Genomic DNA, 22763 nt, shown 5'->3' with positions numbered 1-22763 from the left:
TTTTTGCGCTATAAAAATGAACGCATGCGTCACAAAACGCAGCGTTTTGCATGCATTTTTGCGTGCGTTGTGTCGCCGACGCAGCAAACAACAACGCAAATGTGAACGTAGCCTTAGTGGTCTCACGATGCCGCTAAGTCTCCTGGGTAATTTCGCAATGCATCACCGGGAACGGAAGATGGCGGCAGGCGTGAGCGGCTCGGCGGACTACGGAGGGTGAGAATAGCAGTTTTGTTTTTTTATTATTTTTAACATTACATTTTTTTTTTACTATTGATGCCGCATAGGCAGCATCAATAGTAAAAAGTTGGGGACACACAGGGTTAATAGCAGCGGTTACGGAGTGCGTTACCCGCGGCATAACGCGGTCCGTTACCGCCGGCATTAACTCTGTGTGAGCAGTGACTGGAGGGGAGTATGCGGGCGCCGGGCACTGACTGCGGGGAGTAAGGAGCGGCCATTTTCTTCCGGACTGTGCCCGTTGCTGATTGGTCGTGGCTGTTTTGCCGCGACCAATCAGCGACTTGGATTTCCATGACAGACAGAGGCCGCGACCAATGAATATCCGCGACAAAGACGGAAGTGACCCTTAGACAATTATAGTAGATAGAACGGCGTGAAGTTATCATAAACATTTCGAATATATGCCCATCTATCTTATCTTTCTTTCATAGGTGCTACTTTTAAAACAAACTGACATTTTTATGTTTTGGAAAACCATTTAAATGATAATCTAGAGGTTCCCACAATTGGGCAGCAGTGCCATGTGCTGGAGGGCTCACTCTTCATGTTCCCAGGACCACAGCCCCTGCTGGAGGCTCCGTGCATTACACTCTGGGCTGGTGTGCAGTGGAGCCGCAGCAGCTAGCACCGGGACACGGGAGCGCGCCCTCCATCAACTACACCCCTGTGCACGCGCACTCCATCTCCCAAGGCCCCGGGAGCGCGCACTCCGTCTCCTCGGCCGCGCATACACTTATATAATAACGTACATACAATAGGGTCCATGTGAAACCAGCACTGCGCCTTTAAAAGTCACAGACACTGTTGCACTGACAGGACTGGATGAGAGGTGGGGGAAGCCTATATTGGCGCTAATGAAGCCGAATGGCGCCCTGACAGCGCATTTATCAACGATTTCTGACAGCATCGATCCGACTGCCACAAGCACATCTCCACCGCCCCCAAAGGGCCGCGGCATGTGCAGCTGCTGTTGTGGTGAGCGGCCCCTTCTGAGCAGGACGCAGACACCTCTCCAATTAGCGCCGTCCTCAGCCGGTTGTGCGGCGGCGAACACAATCCCGCCAGGGCCCGGGAGCCGCCGTGTCAGAGCCAAGCTGCGCCCTCATAGTTATCCGTCCCTGGAGCTTCCGTCCCGCTGTATCCCTCCGCCCCTTCTCTGGAGCCGGATCTCTGTTCTCGTTACAGCGCTGCATTCAGCCGGCGGAAGGGTTAACAGAGAAGTAGCGCCGGTTCTGTTACTCTGCTGCGGCGGAGGCATATTCATCTTGGTTCTAACGTGGTGCTGAGGCTCGACGAACGAAAAAAAAATGTCCGCCTGAGGGAGACCCACAAGTTCCTATCGGGTGAAAACAAAACCTTTCCGTGCGGTGAAAGCCCCTCAAACCCACAGAAAGCGGGAGTGTGGAAGCCACTGCGGCCGGGTGCTGGAACTAGGCTGCTGCCAAGACCCCGGGAGGAAGGTGGACGGGGACTCCCAGAAACTTCAGCCCAATTGTTGGATGGTTAAACGGAAAAAAGGTGAGTATGGAGAGAGGGGCTGCACCGGGCGAGGGGCACAGCACTGGGGCATGCAGTCATATTGGGGGCTCTTCCTATAGGGCAGGTGTCCCCCTTACCCCCAGCACTGCCCCTGTCTGTGGCTCCTGGCCCCACAGAGGAACTTGCCCAAGTTGCGCTCTATTGTGCCCCGGCGGTCTCTTCTTTCTTCCTATGTTTTATCCCTTGTAATGTGACATCTTTAGTGGGACTTGTATGGACTGTTACTTTTTGTCTGCTGCGCCCCCCTCCTTCCCGTGCCCCGGTGTTCGGGGGGCTGTGATGGTAATAATTGGTGTGTCTTTCTCTAGGAGGTGATCTGAGTGGTTGGAGATGAATCCTCAGCAGCGGATGGCCGCTATAGGCACGGACAAGGAGCTGAGCGACCTCCTGGACTTCAGTGCGGTACGGTATCCTTCGGGGGGCTTCTGGCTTCTCCTACTAAAATTAGGGGGTACTAACGGACGCCGTCCCCTTTGATGTCATGTCTAGACTCTTAAGATGTAATCGCTTAGAAGACTACGGGGGTCAATTGGCTTACATCTCCGAGACTAGTCATTGACCCCAAAACCAACAATCCAATTACAGCTACTTAAAACCCTATTACCGTACTTTTTTCCACCAAAAATCCCAAACTGTAAGAGATTATTTTTAAGTAGGTGGAAATGAAGCTTAACCTGCACTTGTTGCCTTTTCTAAAGTAGGCAGCCAAAGCTATCGTTCCACATCTGTTCTCCCCCTGAGAGCTCGGACTGCTTTCGGAGCACTTTTGGTTGTACAGAGTTTCCTTTTTACCCCACAATATCAATATGTGTTGCCTTTTGTAGTAATATTGTTATTGTTTGTAGCAATTTATTTATACTCATACGTGACCCTCCTGAAACGACCGGCAGTCACTTTTCTAACGTGTAGCGCGCTGCTCTGTGCGTTTTGGAACAATGAACTTATAGCCAAATCCTCTTCTGTTTTGCAGATGTTTTCTCCACCTGTTAATAGTGGGAAAACCAGACCAACTACACTAGGAAGTAGTCAATTCAGTGGATCAGGTAAGAATCCGAGTATATCAGTAATTGCTAGTTGTGAATTTTCTTTATTACTTTTGACATCTGTAATTTCTAATTCTATTTCACATCGTGCCACCCCACTTCTTTGTCATCTTCCAATAGAACAGATATAGATGCTTCTGCCATCTTCTGGTATTTACCAATTTATATCGTTTTTTCTTTGCCTGTTTATTTTCTTCCTATTTTTTTCATTGCATACATCAGGAACTTCTGTTTGATCTCTATAGAGATTTTGGCATCTTTTAAGTATTTAACCATTTTCCCAGATGATCTCCATGCTGATGTATGATCATCCACTATTTAGGGACGTGCTGATGTATGATCATCCACTATTTGGGGACGGCTATTCCGATGTCTTCGGATTTGGTTTACGTTTTTACTACATGGTTGAACACAATGAAGAAACAAAGCGTTGATTACTAAATCTGTTGGAATGAACGTAGATGCCCTGTAAATTGCTTCCACATGTTTTGCTGCATGGCGCTATCACAAGCAGATGTGGCTCACAAGACAAATTGTGTTATGACAATGTCAGATGTTTCACCAGAATCATTGCTCTGCCATTCCAGTGTTAGCGCTCTATGGCTGTCATGAGTTTTCTGTATTTTGTGAGGCTTATTTTCTGGTACGCTTTAGGTTTTATAGTTATGTAGACTTTCTTTTTTATCTTCTAAATGGTGCAATCTGTATAAAAACACAAGTTTTGGCTATACTATGTCTAATTACAATTTGTATATATTTAGCCATTGGTAAACCTTCCCTGATGTCTTTCACCGTTCTCCATGTTTCCTTGAATCCATCTAGATGACTTGTGCCATTTTGTGCAGTTATTTTTTTTCTAATTTGATTACTACCATCGTTTTATCTGTTAGTATAGAATGAACTGAACAGCTGCAGGTCTGTCACTGTGTGACTTTGCAGTTGGCTAGATACCTAATATTTACTCCCAAATCCTGATTTTTGGGGCCCAGTAGATTTGGCCAATGCTTCTAGTAAAGTATAATGACAGGTATTCATAGTATGTGGGACATTTCTGCATGTCCGTGCACAATTTTTTATACATACTTGTACTAAACCGCTTTCTGTGTACACAGGTTAATACATTTTGAGGGGGCAGACAAGGATTTGCGAAAGTTGCCCGTAAAGCATATTTTTTTCTGCTTGTCAGACTTCTTGGCACAAGTGTCAGACAGTTTCTGCAGTAGAGATCATTGTTCCTGGGTGTGAAAATATGTGTTATATATAGTATTTCACAATGAGCCGGAATCAGTCAGGTTTGTAGTACATGAAATAATCGTCAGCCATGCCTGTGCGTGCTTTCTTATAGAAGATTTGTAAACTTACAAATTCAGCCCCTCATTCACAAGATAATGTTCATGAAATGCTTCTTTAAAGTCATGATATCTTCCAGCAGTTTCCTTCAGAGCAGACGAGCACTTTGAGGTTTATCAAGTTTAATGCTTGGCTGATAGAATCAGGATTATTTTTGCATCTTAAATAGTTTTTTGGCTGCCAATGTGAATTTCTATTATTTTTCTAGTGTAAATAAGAACAACTCAAAAGGGGAATATTGAAACATAATGTTCAGGGCAATGTTGGCTGAACATTATACAGTATTATTTCTAATGTCATTTGCTGGTATTTTTCTTTCCTAAGAATTAAACCTCGGTATACATACTACGAAAGTAGAAAGTGTTAAAATTAGCAATTTTAGTTTGACAGAAACAATGATGCACCATAGTTGAAAAGGCTAGATGGTTATCAAGACCTCTCCAGCATTTTGTTGCTGTAGCCCATCCATTCAGTTTAATGAATTATGTGTTTGTTCTGAAATTGATGTAAATTCTTCACCTTCCAGTTTAATGAAGCAAGAATAGTGAATATAGCAATTGCTGATATTTTTTCATTTCTGCTGTTAAACATTATTACCACATGTTATATTACCTTTAGCACATCTGCTGTTTACACAGGACAATGTACTGTCGATAATAATATTTGATTAAGCCTGCTTAAGAATCATCATGTCCAACAAAGTGTCTTGCTTGTAAGGTCAGCTGTATGCTCCTCTGTTTAGATGGAATGAGCATTGGTGCAAATATTCTTTCCCCAATTTGTATTTTCTAAATGGGCCTTAACCCCTTCATGACCTTGGGGTTTTGCATTTGTTTACAGCACCCTGTCTTCCCATAGCTTTTTTTTTTGGTTAACCCCTTCATGACCTTGGGATTTTTCATTTTTCCGTGTTTGTTTTTCGCTCCCTTCCTTCCCAGAGCCATAACTTTTTTATTTTTCCGTCAATTTGGCCATGTGAGGGCTTATTTTTTGCGGGATGAGTTGTACTTTTGAACGACATCATTGGTTTTAGCATGTTGTCTACTAGAAAACGGGAAAAAAATTCCAAGTGCGGTGAAATTGCAAAAAAAGTGCAATCCCACACTTATTTTTTGCTAGGTTCACTAAATGCTAAAACTGACTTGACATTATGATTTTCCAGGTCAGTACGAGTTCATAGACACCTAACATGACTAGGTTATTTTTTACCTAAGTGGTGAAAAAAAATTCCAAACTTTGCTAAAAAAAAAAGAAAAAAAAAATTGTGCCATTTTCCGATACCCGTAGCGTCTTCATTTTTCATGATCTGGGGTCGGTTGAGGGCTTATTTTTTGCATGCCAAGATGATGTTTTTTAATGATAGCATTATATCCCTCAGGAGATATACGTTCTTTTGATCGCCCGTTAATTGCATTTTAATGCTATGTCGCGGCGACCAAAAAAACGTAATTCTGGCGTTTCAAATTTTTTTTCTCGCTACGCTATTTAGCGATCAGGTTAATGCTTTTTTTTAGTTGATAGATCGGGTGATTCTGAGCGCGGCGATACCAAATATGCGTAGATTTGATATTTTTTTATTGATTTATTTTGATTGGGGCGAAAGGGGGGTGATTTAAACTTTTATATTTTTTTTTTTATTTTTTCCACTTTTTTTTTTTTACTTTTGCCATGCTTCAATAGCCTCCATGGGAGGCTAGAAGCAGGCACAGCACGATCGCCTCTGCTACATAGCAGCGATCTGCTGTTCGCTGCTATGCATCTGAAAATCAGGTGTGCTGTGAGCGCCGACCACAGGGTGGCGCTCACAGCTGCCGGCGATCAGTAACCATAGAGGTCTCAAGGACCTCTATGGTTACAATTCTGAAGCATCGCCGACCCCCGATCATGTGACAGGGGTCGGCAATGACGTCATTTCCGGCCGCCCGGCCGGAAGCGGTAGTTAAATGCCGCTGTCTGCGTTTGACAGCGGCATTTAACTAGTTAATAGGCGCGGGCAGATCGCGATTCTGCCCGCGCCTATTACGGGCACATGTCAGCTGTTCAAAACAGCTGACATGTCCCGACTTTGATGTGGGCTCACCGCCGGAGCCCGCATCAAAGCAAGGGATCTGACTTTGGACGTACTATCCCGTCCGAGGTCAGAAAGGGGTTAAAATGGTCTTGTGAGGGCTTATTTTTTGTGGGTAGAGGTGTAATTTATAACACCTTTAGTTTTACTATATCTTATACTGGTGAATGGGAAAATAAATTCAGAGTGTGGTGAATTGCAAAAAAGTGCAATTCCAATTGTTTGTCCCTTTTTTTTGTTTTGTTTTTTTTCCGCGCAGAAACGCTGCAGATCCGCAACAAAGTGATTTACAGTACAGTGTAAATCAATGGGGAGAAAAAAAATGCTGTGCTAATGGTGTGGAAAACGCAGCGGATTGAAAGAAGGAGCATGTTCTTTCATGCGGATCTGCAGCGTTTCTGCACCCATTCCATTATAGAAATCCGCAGGGGTAAAAAACGGATGAAATACGCAACAAAAACGCATCAAATCTGCACCTGCATTTTTCTGCCAGGAGATGCAAATTTTATGCAGAAAATTCTGCACCCAAATCTGCAACGTGTGCACATAGCCTTACAGTGTTCACTATATGGTAAAGCTGTTCTGCCATTATGATTCTCCAGGTCATTGAGTTTGCAGATGCCAAACATGTATAGGTTCTTTTTAAGTGGTGAAAAGGAAAAATTCAAAGTTTGCCAAAAAAAAGCACCATTTTCCGAGACCCATGGTGTCTCCAATTTTTGGGATTTGGGGCTTGGTGAGGGCTTATTTTTTACGTCTCGAGCCAGCACTTTTATTGATACCATTTTTGGGTATATACAATCTTTTGATTGCCTATTATTGCAATGTTGCGGCAATAATAAAAAAAAACCTAATTCTGTTGGTTTGATTTTTCTTCTTCTTACGCTGTTTACCGATCGGATTCATTCTTTTTATATTTTGATAGATTGCGCATTTCTGAATGCTGCAATACAAAATGTGCTTTTTTTATGTACCGTATATACTCGAGTATAAGCCGACCCGAGTATAAGCCGACCCCCCTAATTTTGCCACAAAAAACTGGGAAAACTTATTGACTCGAGTATAAGCCTAGGGTGGAAATGCAGTGTTTATACTGGCCCCATAGATGCCCCAATACAGTGCTCTGCAGTGTTTATACTGGCCCCATAGATGCCCCAATACAGTGCTCTGCAGTGTTTATACTGGCCCCATAGATGCCCCAATACAGTGCTCTGCAGTGTTTATAGTGGCCCCATAGATGCCCCAATACAGTGCTCTGCACTGTTTATATTGGCCCCATAGATGCCCCAATACAGTGCTCTGCACTGTTTATATTGGCCCCATAGATGCCCCAATACAGTGCTCTGCAGTGTTTATACTGGCCCCATAGATGCCCCAATACAGTGCTCTGCAGTGTTTATATTGGCCCCATAGATGCCCCAATACAGTGCTCTGCAGTGTTCATAGTGACCCCATAGATGCCCCAATACAGTGCTCTGCAGTGTTCATAGTGGCCCCATAGATGCCCCAATACAGTGCTCTGCAGTGTTCATAGTGGCCCCATAGATGCCCCAATACAGTGCTCTGCAGTGTTCATAGTGGCCCCATAGATGCCCCAATACAGTGCTCTGCAGTGTTCATAGTGGCCCCATAGATGCCCCAATACAGTGCTCTGCAGTGTTCATAGTGGCCCCATAGATGCCCCAATACAGTGCTCTGCAGTGTTCATAGTGGCCCCATAGATGCCCCAATACAGTGCTCTGCAGTGTTCATAGTGGCCCCATAGATGCCCCAATACAGTGCTCTGCAGTGTTCATAGTGGCCCATAGATGCTCCACATTAATCTGTGCGATGGCCGCTGCTGCTGCAATAAAAAAAAAAAAAAGCCATACTCACCTCGCTACTTGCAGCTCCCAGCGTCTGGTCCCGGCGTCTGTCTGCACTGACTGATCAGGCAGAGGGCGCCGCGCACACTAGTGCGTCATCGCGCCCTCTGACCTGAACAGTCAGAGCGCAGATAGACGCCGGGAAGATGGATCGGCGGCTGGAACGAGGACAGGTGAATATAACATACTCACCTAGTCCTGGCGATCCTCGCGCTGTCCCCTCCTGTCTTCCGCGCTGCAGCTTCTTTCTCTGTCAGCGGTCACCGGCACCGCTGACAGAGAAATGAATACGCGGCTCCGCCCCTATGGGAGGTGGAGCCGCTTATTCATATCTCTAATGAGCGGTCCCACGTGACCGCTGAAGAGAGGAGGAAGCTGCAGCGCGGAAGCCCGTGGGACGGCAGGGACAGCGCGAGGATCGCTGGGACTAGGTAAGTATACCCCAGCGCCCTCAGCCCCTCACCCGCCGACCCTGCCACTACCGTGACTCGAGTATAAGCCGAGGGGGGCACTTTCAGCCCAAAAATTTGGGCTGAAAATCTCGGCTTATACTCGAGTATATACGGTATTTATTTTTCATTTATTGTGTTTTTTTTTTTTTCCTTGCTACAATGGATGATGGATGGCAGCTTCTAATCGCCTGTGCTACATATAGCAGGGCTGATGCCCTGCTATTTATAGATCATTTTAGTTACAAACACTGGGCAGCACTTGTCATGCCAATCCATCGGCGCCCCGCGGTCATGTGACACTGGCGCCAATGGGCCGGATTAGTGACGTGCTTCCGGCTCGGCCATGTTAAATGCTGCTGTCGAAGATTGACAGCAGAATTTAACATGTTAACAGCCGCAGGTGTATCGCGATTTCACCTGCAGCTGTTAGGGGCACATGTCGGCTGATGAAATGTGCCGGGAAAAATGCAGGCTCATCGCTGGAGCCCGCATGGTGTTCAGGGACATGACCTGTGACGCGCGCACGCGCTGCTCAAAAAAATAAAGGGAACACTAAAATCCTAGATAACACTGAATTAAATATTCCAGTTGTAATCTTTATTCTTTATTCATTACATAGTGGAATGTGTTGAGAACAATAAAACCTAAAAATGATCAACATAAATCACACCTAATATCCCATGGAGGTCTGGAGTTGGAATGATACTCAAAATCAAAGTGTAATATGAAGTTACAGGCTGATCCAACTTCAGCGGAAATGCTTCAAGGCAAAGAAATGATGTTCAATAGTGTGTGTTGCGTCCACGTGCCTGTATGACCTCCCTACAACGCCTGGGCATGCTCCTGATGAGGCGGCGGATGGTCTCCTGAGGGATCTCCTCCCAGATCTGGACTAAAGCATCCACCAACTCCTAGACAGTCTGTGGTGCAACGTGACGTTGGTGGATGGTGCGAGACATGATGTCCCAGATGTATTAAATCGGATTCAGGTCTGGGGAAAGGGCAGGCCAATCCATAGCATCAATGCCTTTATCTTGCACGAACTGCTGACACACCAGCCACATGAGGTCTGGCATTGTCCTGCATTAGGAGGAACCCAGGGCCAATCGCACCAGAATATGGGCTCACAAGGGGTCTGAGGAACTCATCTCGGTACCCAATGGCAGTCAGGCTACCTCTGGCGAGCACATGGAGAGCTGTGCGGCCCTCCAAAGAAATGTCACCCCCACACCAAAAACTGACCCACTGCCAAACCAGTCATGCTGAAGGATGTTGCAGGCAGCAGATCGCTCTCCACCGCGTCTCCAGACTCTGTCACATGTGCTCATTGTGGACCAGCTTTCATCTGTGAAGAGCACAGGGCGCCAGTGGTGAATTTGCCAATCCTGGTGTTCTGTGGAAAATGCCAAGCGTCCTGCACGATGTTGGGCTGTGAGCACAACCCCAATCTGTGGACGTCGGGCACTCAGACCATCCTCATGGAGTCTTGTTTCTAACCGTTGTGCAGACACATGTACATTTGTGGCCTGCTGGAGGTCATTTTGCAGGGCTCTGGCAGTGTTCCTCCTTGCACAAAGGCTGAGGTAGCATTTTGCATGGCCCCCTCCATGTCTCCTGGTGTACTAGCGTGTCTCCTGGTAGCGCCTCCAGCCTCTGGACACTACCCTGACAGACACAGCAAACCTTCTTGCCACAGCTCGCATTGATGTACCGACTGCTCCTGGCACGGTCTCTGCATGTCCCACGGTCTTCGGGCGCGGCAACTTCTTCCTCTGTTCAGCAGTCACTGGTACCGCTCATTAAAGTAATGAATATGGACTCTACTCTCATAGGGGTGGAGCCGCATATTCATTACTGTAATGAGTGGTACCATGTGACTGCTCACTACAGGAAGAAGCTTTGCGTGCCCGGAGACCGTGGGACATGCAGGGACTGCGTCAGGAGCGCTGGGAGCAGGTGAGTATTTTATATTCACCTGTCCGCGTTCCACCGACGCTCACTGTTCCGCGTCCTCTGCACTGACTGTTCAGGTCAGAGGGCGCAATGACGTATTAGTGTGCGCTCTGGCCTCTGCCTGAACAGTCAGTGCGGAGAGACGGGACGCTGAGGAGCAGTGGGCAGTGACAAGAGGTGAGTATGTCATTTTTTTTTTTTTTTTTTGTGTGTGCAGCAGCAGCATTACATGTTGCACAATGTTATATGGATCGTCTATGGGGCCATAATGAACTGCATGGGGCATTTATGGGGCCATAAAGAACTGCATGGAGCATTATATGGGGCATCTATGGGGCCATAAAGAACTGCATGGAGCATTATATGGGGCATCTATGGGGCCATAAAGAACTGTATGGAGCATTACATGGGGCATATTTTAATATGGAGCATCTTATGGTTCCCATCATGAACTGTATGGAGCATTATATGGGGCTCCTGATTCAATATGGATATTCAAAAACACTTAACCTACTGATGTCTCAATTAATTTTACTTTTATTGGTATCTTTTTTTTTTTTTACTTTTGAAACTTACCAGTAGCTGCTGCATTTCCCACCCTAGGCTTATACTCGAGTCAATAAGTTTTCCCAGGTTTTTGTTGCAAAATTAGGGGGTCGGCGTATACTCGGGTAGGCTTATACTCGAGTATACGGTAAGTTAACTTTTTGGGCTAGAATTTTTTAATTTTTTTTTCCTCTGTAGTTGTCTTCTATGGGAATGCTGCCTTCAAACTTTGTGACCTTCCACATAATCTACCGTATATATGTAAAAAAAAAATCTTTTGTAATAAATAAAATTGTATTTCATAATATATGGTGACACAAGTCCTCCTTTTTAATGAATTTACTGTTCAAGGCTGGGTTCACACTTTGTACATTTGGTATGGATGAAATTGCCCCGTTTCTGCTTCTAAAATCCACCCATATATCTGCACCAATCTGTGTTTTTTTTTTTTTTAAATTGTAGAAACTCGTTAAAAACAACAGTGCAAGACAGATCAGTAGCATTGATCCATGACACTCAATATGCAGTTATAAGAAAAAGTATTTATTTGGAGATCATCTTATCAAGTGAAATTTTTGGTCCAATCCGGACCTTTTTCAAGGCATATGTTATTTATTGAACCAAAGGAAAAATGGTACTACAAAATAGCTTGCAAATTGATCAACTTTATTAAATATAAAATATAACCATTATTGAATGTGCTGCAATAAATATTGTGGTATACTAATTATATACGGCTCATAGCCCTGGGAGGCTTGTTGTTAGCTTTCCATTGAGCTACCCTGTTTAGCAAAATCTGTTATATAGTAAGTTTTTTGAAGTATAAAATATTTTTCAGATTTTATAGCACCATTTTTCTTTTGGTTTATTTTGTGATACTTGGGGGGCATCTCTTATTCAGCCAGATACTTTTTGGTTCTAGGAATATTGGTTGGTCCTAATACTGTGATGCATATTGCCTGCTGATGTCATTGGAGTCTATGACATATGACGACAATATGACACAGGTCCTTTAAAAAAAAAAAAAAAAAAAAATCTAGGATGGATCTACAAAATCCATGTGTACTAACCACAATATTGCCTTAGGCTGACAGATTATCCTGTGGATCGAAATTAATGGGTAAAAAGTTCACCAAAAAGTTGCATTTTTTTCAGCAAAAATTGATATGCTGTAGATAAAAGATAAAATAAATAAAAAAAAAAGGGCATTTAGATGGTTTTAAAAGGAACCAGCCATTTAATTTATATTGCCTAAACAATTGGCTGTATAAATCAGAGCCTTTATGCATTATTGCAGCCAGGTTTGTTCTTTGAAACTTTACGCAGTTTTGGAGAATTCGTAGTTTGACTTGCCGGAAAGGAATTCTACATAGAAACCTGACTAATCTAATGCTTTTCCCAGCTGAATTCTCCTCTCTGCGCTCCAGGTGATTGACAGGTCTATCCCTATGCGCATACATGGGGGAGGCCTGTCCATCAAGAGAAGCTGGCAGGGGACCACATCGGACATCTCATATCTCTCTATAGTTTCCGGTCAGCTCTTCAAGCTGTGTTTTCTCTGAAATGCAATGGAGTAAATTATACCTGGCTGCAATCGCACACCCAAACCCTGATTCACGCTGTCTGCAGTTTTGGCAGTATGGATCATCAAGTGACAGGTTCCCTTTACATATTAATTTGTCAGTAGCATCAATGCTTTTAAACCGTCTATTTTGGCATGTAGGTCATAAAATGCTGAATAAAATGATACCTTGATATCTGCGATCCATTGGATGTTTGGCCCAACACAGATCTGCATGAGAAGCTACCTCCAGAGATTATTTTTTAATAAACCGTGCAGTTACCAGTGTGAGACATGTAACTAACACGGAACAGTGAAACTGAACTTTTGACTCATTAGAAACACATTGAAGAACAGAGCGGAACCTGCAGATGTCGGGTATAATCGCACCCAGCTCTGCAGTGAGATCAGGAGAGCGGCCATTACACATCACTCTGGAAACTCCTCCTTTCATGTAAAATAATCTCTGGAGGCTGATTCTCGTGCAGTTCAGTGTGTGGGCCATAGCCCTGAACAGTGTGTATGTATGTGTGTGAGTGTGTATATATATATATATAATTTTATTCATCTTCCTGTGACCTACATGCCCATATAAACCGCTTAGGAGGGTTGATCCTACTGAGAGATTCCCTTTAAGATAAATCTTATCCACTTTGCTGGTATTATAAAATGTTGCAAATTTATCGTCTGTAAAATTGACACAAAGTATGCAAAATGTGTGCCCTGCTTAATGGTTATCAGTTGCTTGCTTCTAGACAATTGTTTACTGCTTGCTAGTTGCTAGCATGATCCTAATGGAAGTGTCCATTATATCCTCAGGAACGACTTTTAAAGGGGTTATGCAACACCTCTCATATCTGCATCGGGAGTGGCGATGTGGTGCCACACTCTAGACTTGACAGTTGCTGAGGCACCCATTTGACATCAAGCAGGTATCCAATAAGTGTCCTGTTATAGTCACTAGAACGCATGCATGCCACCTGCCGGGCATTGGATGGATGCCTTTGCAAGTTTCCTGTCCAGCATGTGTCAGTGTCTTTCCACTGCTGAAGCGGAATTGAGAGGCCCTGCCCTACCCATTTAAAATTATTAGGCATACTTTAAAATGATTCCCATTTAAATGGCATTTAAGTGACAAGAAATAAATGAGTTTTTTTTACGATTGGCTGACTAAATATTTATTACAGAGCAATTAAAAGTATGTTTTAATTTTTCTTTTAGAAATCTTTGACACCACATTGTTGTTTGTAATCTTGTCAGGTGAACCGTGATATGTGGACGTCTGACTTCAGCTTTAGTTTCACGGACTAGCTGTGGGTCCCCTGACCTGAACTTCACTGCCTTATATTTGCTTATGCGCCTGTTAAATTTACCTTAGAAGACATGCGGCCAGTCCTTACATCATGCTCTGTACATGGACCATGTTTCAAAGACCTTAGAATAATTTCATATCTATCCCTGTCAATTCTTTGGTCCACTAATGCACAGTAGATTGCTGTTTTTAAAACATTGCTTCCACAATGGTAAATCTTAAATGTATGTACACAATTGCATCTTTTCCAGGCGTTTTCTGCTTTAAACCCACCTAAAAAAACTGCCCAATAAACATTAAAAAGAATGAATATATGCACAGTAATGTCAAATGGACTTGCTGTGCATCTTTCTTGGCTTTTTCAGCTTCTTTTAATAACTAATTCAGGCTTCCATTCGGAGGCCGCTTGCTACTGTGTTGTTTTTTTTGTTGTTTTTTTTTATTTACGCCGAAGCGGGTAGACAGTCTGTCTGAACTTTAAGCTATCCATTGACTCTTTGCAATGGATCAATTAACGTCCGGCACCTAAAATGTCCTTTCTAAATATCTATTTGTACACCCTGTGAACGTTTGTAATCAGCTTTATTATAATGTATCCTACAGTTCTTTCTATCCTGCTAATCTCTAAATGTGTTTTTTTTTTTTTTTTTTTTTTACCTCGCTTCTTGTGATGTTTCATTTGAGGAGTCTCAAATGAATCTCACAGGAGGCCGTGGCTGCACTCCCTTCCTCTGCAGCGTGTAACACCTCTTTTGAAGATGGTCTCACTCCAGGACGTAGATAGAAGCTGTGGGAGAGGTGAGCGCAGTGCTAGCACTCTGCTATTGTTCTTGTCACCGCAGCTTCTATCTATCATAAAGGGATGGAGATAGAATCAGTGAGTGACACTAGCGCAGCCCTACAGCATTGCCCTCTAATGAATAGTCATCAGGGGTGATGATAAAAGCTGTCTGAGTGTCACCAACGCCTCCCACTGACTATTTGTTTGAGAGCGGTGCTAGAAGCAGTGCTGGTGTCACTCGCCCAACTTCTATCTTTGCCCCTTGACTACATCTTGTTTGACAGTTAAAAGCTGCAATGGAGAGAGAGTGCCAGCGTTGCGCCAATTCTCCTGCAGAGTCTTATCGCCATGGATCTTGGACGTCTTTGGAGAGAGGTGAAGAAAGAAACTAACTAAGTGCAGCATCATCCCCTGATGATAACCTGTTCCAGGAGGGGTGATAGATGCTGCAGAGAAGTGAGTGCAGTCCCAGCCTCCTGCGGTGTCTTCTTTGAGACTCCTTTCTAACAAAGCAGGAGGTGAAGTTTAAAGGGGGGAAAAAAACAAAAAAACATTTAGGTGTTAGCAGGATAAGGCTAGGTTTGCATTGCGTTAGTGGGTATCCGCTAGCGGAATCCATTACATAGCACCACTAACGCAATGTAACGGATCCGTTAGCGCACCCATTGACCGCAATGTATGTAACGCATCCTAACGCATGCCATTTTTGACATGCGTTAGCGATGCTCCGTTATTTTGTGACGGACCTCGAACGCTGTCTGCAGCGTTTTTGGGTCCGTTCTTGCTAGCGCAGATCGGGCATCTGCGCTAGCGCGATCGCCAAACGCGATCCCTTTTTGGACATTGCGTTAACGCAGTCCGTTAGTGCAGTCCGTTTAGCGCATACGCTAACGCAATGTGAACCTAGCCTAAGGAGAAGAGTAGGGAATTTTTATAATAAACCTAATTACAAAGTTATTAAGGTTTAAAAATAAATATTTAGCAAGGATACCAGACCGTCCCATTAAAAGCTGTTGAAACACAGATGCAACCCTGAAGTACAAAGTCAGTTTTATATGAATTCCCATTGACTTTAATGACAGTCTGCTCTAAAAAATGGATGACTAGTGGGCATGAGTCTCGTGAAATGGAGACACGGACCACTTTTAAAACTGATGTGTGTATGGCTCAATAAAACTATGGGTTGATGTGATGCCTGACAAAATGGACAGCACATGGACTTATTGCACAGATGTGTGATTGTAGCCTTAGCAAAATCTGCTGTTGACTTACATGCAGAAATGCATTTTGTACATTTCACTGCAGCATTGGTCAATTTATGCTGCAGAGTTTACACTGCATGTGCGGTTCCAGCTGTATATTGATCCCTGCGTGAAAAAAGGAAAAACAACAACAAAAAAATAACCTCCCCTTCGCTGGGGAACTATACTGATTGGAAGACTTCTTGGTAACTGCTGAACATTATCATTGTAGTTTGGTAATATGCTCCTTCCAAGAACAGCAGAGATATAATTAGAGTAATTAAGTACTTTTTTCTATAGCCGAAGGATAATAGTTATCTGTGTAGTACCTGTGACGTGTGTGTTTATAAATGTCAAAGAACAAGTTCAGGTTACTTATCAGGATATTTATTAATGCAACATGCATATTAATACATTTACGGTAATTTGTATCCTTTGGCACAACTATTTATTTGTCCATACTAAATAAAATCATTTGCTTGGGGATAATTTTACAATTCAACATTTCAATGTCACGTTTTTTTTTTTTATGAATAGTTAAAATAGAATTACACAGTTAGCAAGTTCCAACTACCGTATATATTTTGGTCCACAAAAGAGGGGGCACATTTTATTTTGAAGCATTTAGGGGGTTTCCTTTATGTGTGTGATTGCCTAAGACTTCAAAATGTGTGGAAACGGCAGTCCTTGCTTGTGATCTTCCTTAAAGATTAAAATGGTATCTTTCTTCAGCTAAACACCTGCCTCAATGCATTAGGAATGTGCTACAAATGCTTCTTTGTTTTGCTGAAAAGAGCTTGAAACATTAATTTCTTATTCTGGTTGAAAAATGTGACCACTGTTTGACTTGAGTGCGAATGATGAGTTTATTTGGCAACTTACTTGGCTATTTTATTTGAACCCCTTTCCCAAAGTCTTTTCTGCTACGTTTATTGTGAAATGCCCAGAAAAAAAAATCTGATGTAATTAGAGATTAAATAAATATCTTGTCACATGTCTGAACAGAGCTGTATTTTGTGTACTAGTATATAGTATAGTATAAGGCTTCCATACATCATTTACTAGTGGTTCTGGGGACAGGTTTGCTTTCTATTATGTGATACTGGGATGAGATAATTGCTATTCTCCCTGAATGGATGCATTGTATCGCTGGATCTATAATACAAAGCTGTGTTTGTAAACATAACGTGCAAAAAAATAAAGGGCATACTTTCTGGTGAAGATGTTAACTGAATACCAAGGGAGAGTGGGGAGAAACGAACTTTTTTTTGTTTGCTAAATCTAATAATGTTGCCTGAATTTCACTGAATAATTGTGTTACTAAATGTCTAATTTATGGAGCCCTTTGTAAAGCTGCCTTTTATGAATAAAGCAATTCCTACTGTTTAAAATGCTTTGTCCCCTGTATGTACCGCGGCTCTGTCATTCTCACGAGAACCTTGTATTTATTGGCTGTTTGGTTAGTGTGCGCTAAAGCAAGAGGCGCGTCTGCATGCCTTGTATGGACATGAGAAAAATGGGAAGAGATCCCTACTATATAATTGTGTAAAAAGTCCTATCGAGAAAAAAGTTCAGGTTGGTACTTTATAGTTCGTCTACGAGTTAAACTTCCGTCACACAAATGGATTAGTCATATTTTTTTTACTACTTTGTGTAAAAAAAAAAAAAAAAAAAAAAAAAGTGCAATCCCACACTTGTTTTTTGTTTGGCTTTTTTGCTAGGTTCACTAAATGCTAAAACTGACCTTCCATTATGATTCTCCAGGTCAGTACGAGTTCATAGACACCTAACATGACTCGGTTATTTTTTTATCTAAGTGGTGAAAAAAAAATTCCAAACTTTGCTAAAAAAAAAAAACCTTTTCCGCCATTTTCCGATACTCGTAGCGTCTCCATTTTTCGTGATCTGGGGTCGGTTGAGGGCTTATTTTTTGCGTGCCGAGATGACGTTTTTAATGATAGCATTTCGGTGCAGACACGTTCTTTTGATCGCCCGTTATTGCATTTTAATGCAATGTCGCGGCGACCTAAAAAACGTAATTCTGGCATTTTTTTCTCGCTACGCCGTTTAGCGATCAGGGTAATGCTTTTTTTTAATTGATAGATCGGGCGATTCTGAGTGCGGCGATACCAAATGTGTAGATTTGATATTTTTTTTTTTTTTTTTTTTTTTTTTTATTGATTTTATTTTGATTGGGGCGAAAGGGGGGTGATTTAAACTTTTATATTTTTTTTTTTATTTTTTTCACTTTTTTTTTTTTACTTTTGCCATGCTTCAATAGCCTCCATGGGAGGCTAGAAGCAGGCACAACTCGATCGCCTCTGCTACATAGCAGCGATCTGCTGATCGCTGCTATGTAGCAGAAATTGAGGTGTGCTGTGAGCGCCGACCACAGGGTGGCGCTCACAGCCACCGGTGATCAGTAACCATAAAGGTCTCTAGGACATCTATGGTTACCATCCTGACGCATCACCGACCCCCGATCATGTGATGGGGGTCGGCGATGACATCATTTCCGGCCGCCCGGCCGGAAGTGGTACGGTGGTTAAATGCCGCTGTCTGCGTTTGACAGCGGCATTTAACTAGTTAATAGGTGCGGGCAGATCGCGATTCTGCCCGCGCCTATTACGGGCACATGTCAGCTGTTCAAAACAGCTGACATATCCCGGCTTTGATGCGGGCTCACCGCCGGAGCCCGCATCAAAGCAGGGGATCTGACCTCGGAGGTACTATACCGTCCGAGGTCAGAAAGGGGTTAATGTCGAGGAAAGGTGTATGGTTACTTGGCTACATAAGTTGCAAAAATATTGCATTTTCAAGTGTCTTGGCTGTCTTAAAACATAACAAATATATTTCTGTTATAACCACTTACAACATGTATAAAATGTCACAATTTGCACAAAATCCTGCATAAACTGACGTATCACACAGTGATCTCAAGCTCTTTTCTAACCCTGGAAATTGTTACAATTAACATGCATAAAATGTCACAATTACGTTAATTGATTTGAGACATTATCCTCTTATTCTTGGCTAACATTGAGAAATGTACAACTGTGCTTATAAAGTTGCACTGGCTTAATATTTAGCAAATTTATCATTAACATGCAACATTTTATAAATATTGAGTACCAGAGTTCATGAGTACCGTACATAAAATTTTGGTGCATATTCCGATAGTTTTTGTAAATATGGGTCGCTGTTTTTAGTTTTTCAGAGCTACCTAATAATTTCTGGCTATCAACATCCAGCAGCGTTTTTGCCCTCCTTCTCCCCCCCCCCCAAAAAAAAAAAAAAAAATGCTAGAATAAATGTATGTGATTCTGCTTTTTTTCCCCTACAAACTGACATCACCGCTAAGAATTTCCACTTGTGTTTGCTATGTAACTAGTGTGCTGGTTCTGGGGGACATGATCAGTAGCTACTTTTTAGGTGCTGTGCACAGTTTTTTTTTAAGAACATACAGTTTTAGTGCAGGACTTGGTTAGAAATTAAGGCTGAACTTTATTAAACCACCCTCTGCTTTGTCATTATTCATGCAGCAGCCAGCTGTGCATTTGCAGCATTGAATCATTTAACTCGTGCCCTTTTTTATACGGTAATTAAAATACCATGTAGTACACTATTTTTTGCGGACTGTTCAATTTTAGTTAAAGTTGCAACTGGTTATTAATGGACCCTTTTTGCATCGGAAAGTCAACCTTGTCATGTAGTCAGTGTGTGCCATTTTTTTTATTTTGGCTTGAATAACAACTATTGATCTGAATGGCAGATTTTGGATCTACACAATGCCCCATGGCCGATTTTATTTGTATCGTTCTTAGGATTGTTATGGTTATTTCAGGCATGTGAAACAATTGCCTATTGTTGGTTGTTTACTTGCCTGTTTAAACTGACCGAATGCACTGCCCATATGCACAGCAAGATTGGTAAAGGATCGCTTATTGCACATGTGCTGCTGAGAACAATGACAGGCTACGTCCCGTTTACATTGGACGATGCACTGCCATTAACAATTATTTCTAAGCATCTTTATCAATCATTTCTCTCAACGTTTTGCTATCTGTTGCTGATGGCCACCTCTTGACACTGGTCAGTTTTGATGAGAACAATGTTACTAGGAACCCGTGAATCTGCATATATATAAATATAGAATTAAAGGGCCTTTGCAACGAACTTAAAATATTTTTAACAATAGATCTTAGAATAAAAATAAGTTCCACAATTATATGTGTTAAAAAAAAGTTCCTTTAGTGAGAAAATCTTAGAAATGTGCCCCTGCTATGTACTGTTTAATGGTTGTTTCTGACCTTGCAGGGGCATGGTCTGATAATACCACATCTGCTGGGCAGGGTAGGACACAAAAGAGTATGCAGACATTACTGCATGGGATCACAGATGATTCTTTCTGTGAGGTAAAACATTTTCTGTTTTTAAAAACGTTTTAGTTCAGTTCTCTGGAAGTGCCATCCACGGTGGGCTTTGTTGTATCCACAGGCAGCAGAAACTAAGATGCGTTGCAAGGTTCCAGAGGAAGAAAAGGGAAGGGGATTTTATGAGATATATATAATTTTTTTTTTTTTTTTAAACAAAACAAAACGCTGCTCGTTCAGAACCATTATCAATCTGAAGAACCTAAACCGGTGGATAGTAAAAATCACACCGTTAAAATGGAATCTGCAAGCATGGCCATGAAACTGTTTCATGGTGATCGTTGACTTAAAGGATGCTTTTTATCACATCATGATTCATCTTTCTAGACCTTCAAAAGTACCTGAGATTTGCCTTTCACATACAGGGGAAAATCAAGCATCACCAATTCATAGCTCTTCCATTCGGTCGGTGGCTCCAAGAATCTTCACCAAGGTAATAGCCAAGATGACTGCCTTCCTTCGTGTCTGGAACACAATTATTGTTCCTTACCCAGAGGACTTCCTGATAGTGGGGAAATCATCAAAACTTTCTTTAGAAACCAGGAACTCCCACTTGTGTTGGACAAGCAGGGTAAACCTAACATCAGGAGTCCAATGGATAAAGCCGGTGGGCGACATGATCACAACCGATGTGACCAATTGAGGTTGGGGGGCACACCTGAGAGATCACACAATTCAAGGTTCTTGGTCACTCTTCTACAGGGTTCAAACCTGAAAGAGTTGTGGGCCGTAGAAAGCATTCTAAAAAAACTTCCTTCCCTCTTTGGTCGCCATGTCCGTGTCATGTCAGACAACTGGGCTACAGTGGCGAAAATCAACCACTAGGGGGGAACAAGGTCCCACTCCCTAGTGGAAGCAGCAAACAAACTCTTCTAGCTGGCAGAGTAACACCTTCTGTCCCTAACAGCGCTGCACATAAAGGGGACAGGGAACACTGTCAGACTTTCGAAACAAGGGAATGCACCTTAAACTCCGTGTTTTCAGCAGATTGTTCACTCGTGGGGGTTGCCAGAAATAAACTTGTTTGCTGACAAACTGAACAGGAAAGTGAAAAAATTATGTTCACAAAACCCTTTTGTGGTAGATGCCCTTCGGATCGTTTGGAACATCAGGATTGCATATGCCTTTCCTCCAATAGAAATTATACCAGCAGTCTAGAAGAAGATGATTCTGAAGGTGAGTCTGATGGCTGTATTCTGGTCAAAAACCCCTTGGTTTTCCCTATTGAGGATAATGTCAGTGTGAGATCCATGGATCCTGCCGGAGATCCTGGACCTTCTCATTCTGGGTCCAGTATGCCACTCTCAAGTGAAGGGCGTCCATCTAGCAGCATGAAATTTGAGAGGGCAATACTGAGTCTGAAAGGTTTTTCTTTGAGGTTAGTCTTCACCTTGTTAAAGAGTAGAAAGCCTCTAACAACAAAAATTTACGTCATGACGTGGAATTTCTGGAATTTTCAAGGAAAGCTTTGGGAAAGAAGGCTTAAGTCTGTTCCATTCTACAGTTTCTTCAGAGGGAATTTGAGCTAGGGTTGGCTACTATTATCCCCAAGGTTCAGGTTTCAGCCTAATAAGTGGGTATCAAGGTTTATAAAATCCTGTGATAGATCCAGGCCAGTCCCAATTTCAAGAGTTCCCAAATGGAAACTAAGCTGAGTACTGGAGATATAGACCCAAGATCCATTTGAGCCTTTACAGGGGTTGTCTGTTTAGTTTTAAGGGTAAGACACCGTACTTTTGTGTTGGTATCACTGGCCTCTGGCCGCAGGGTGAGCAGTATCCAGGCCCTTTCAATAAACCCTCCTTATACCCAAGTATATGAGGATAGGATTATATTAAGACCTGCTTTGGCCTACCTTCCTGCCCTCCTTCTAGAATAAGCCTTGGAATTCAGGGGAGGAAAAAATTTTGCTATCTCGATGCTAGAAGAACATGTCTATATTAGAGTACATGTCTATAACTAGTCAGTGGAGGAAATCCCAGTCCTTGTTTGTAGCCTTTCAGGGTACCAGAAAGGGGTACAGGGTATGAAAGAGTACCATTACAAGGTGGATCAGGGAGGCCATTAGTTTAGCCCACTCTGCTAGCAGTGCTCCAGTTCACATCAAGGTTCACTTCACCAGAGCCCTGGCGGCTTCCTGGGCAGAGAAAGTGGAGGTATCGGTTTTATCAGATTTGTAAGGCCAATGCTTGGTCTTCACTCTCTACTTTAAAATGAACTGGTCAACAGAAATAACTCTGTTAACCTGCAGATATGTGGTTAATCTGCAGGTTAACAGCATTATGTGCCTGCACTTAGCCGAATGCAGCGGGGAGAAAATAATCTCTATTCTCCACTCCAGCATTCTGTGTTCAGTCAAGGGGGTGGCGCCGGTGC

General features: G+C 42.8%; 1 protein-coding gene across 7 annotated transcripts in view; it reads left to right on the top strand.

The window, feature by feature from the left end:
- The first annotated feature begins 988 nt into the window (after nucleotides 1–988).
- The window catches only part of TCF12 (transcription factor 12), a 440208-nt gene continuing 418433 nt past the window's right edge, over nucleotides 989–22763 (top strand). For 4 of the 7 annotated variants that reach the window (XM_069765933.1, XM_069765932.1, XM_069765931.1 and 1 more), the window contains exons 1-3: nucleotides 1511–1761; nucleotides 2091–2184; nucleotides 2753–2825. In XM_069765933.1, coding sequence (XP_069622034.1) covers nucleotides 2113–2184; nucleotides 2753–2825 — 145 coding nt within the window. In that variant the 5' untranslated portion in view covers nucleotides 1511–1761; nucleotides 2091–2112. Of the gene's footprint in view, nucleotides 1762–2090; nucleotides 2185–2752; nucleotides 2826–22763 lie in introns of all 7 variants that reach the window. The other 3 variants (XM_069765926.1, XM_069765930.1, XM_069765927.1) reach the window with 3 other exon arrangements.

Source organism: Ranitomeya imitator, chromosome 4, assembly GCF_032444005.1.
Source record: "Ranitomeya imitator isolate aRanImi1 chromosome 4, aRanImi1.pri, whole genome shotgun sequence".
Lineage (NCBI taxonomy): Eukaryota > Metazoa > Chordata > Amphibia > Anura > Dendrobatidae > Ranitomeya > Ranitomeya imitator.
This window is presented reverse-complemented; position numbering and strand designations above follow the sequence as displayed.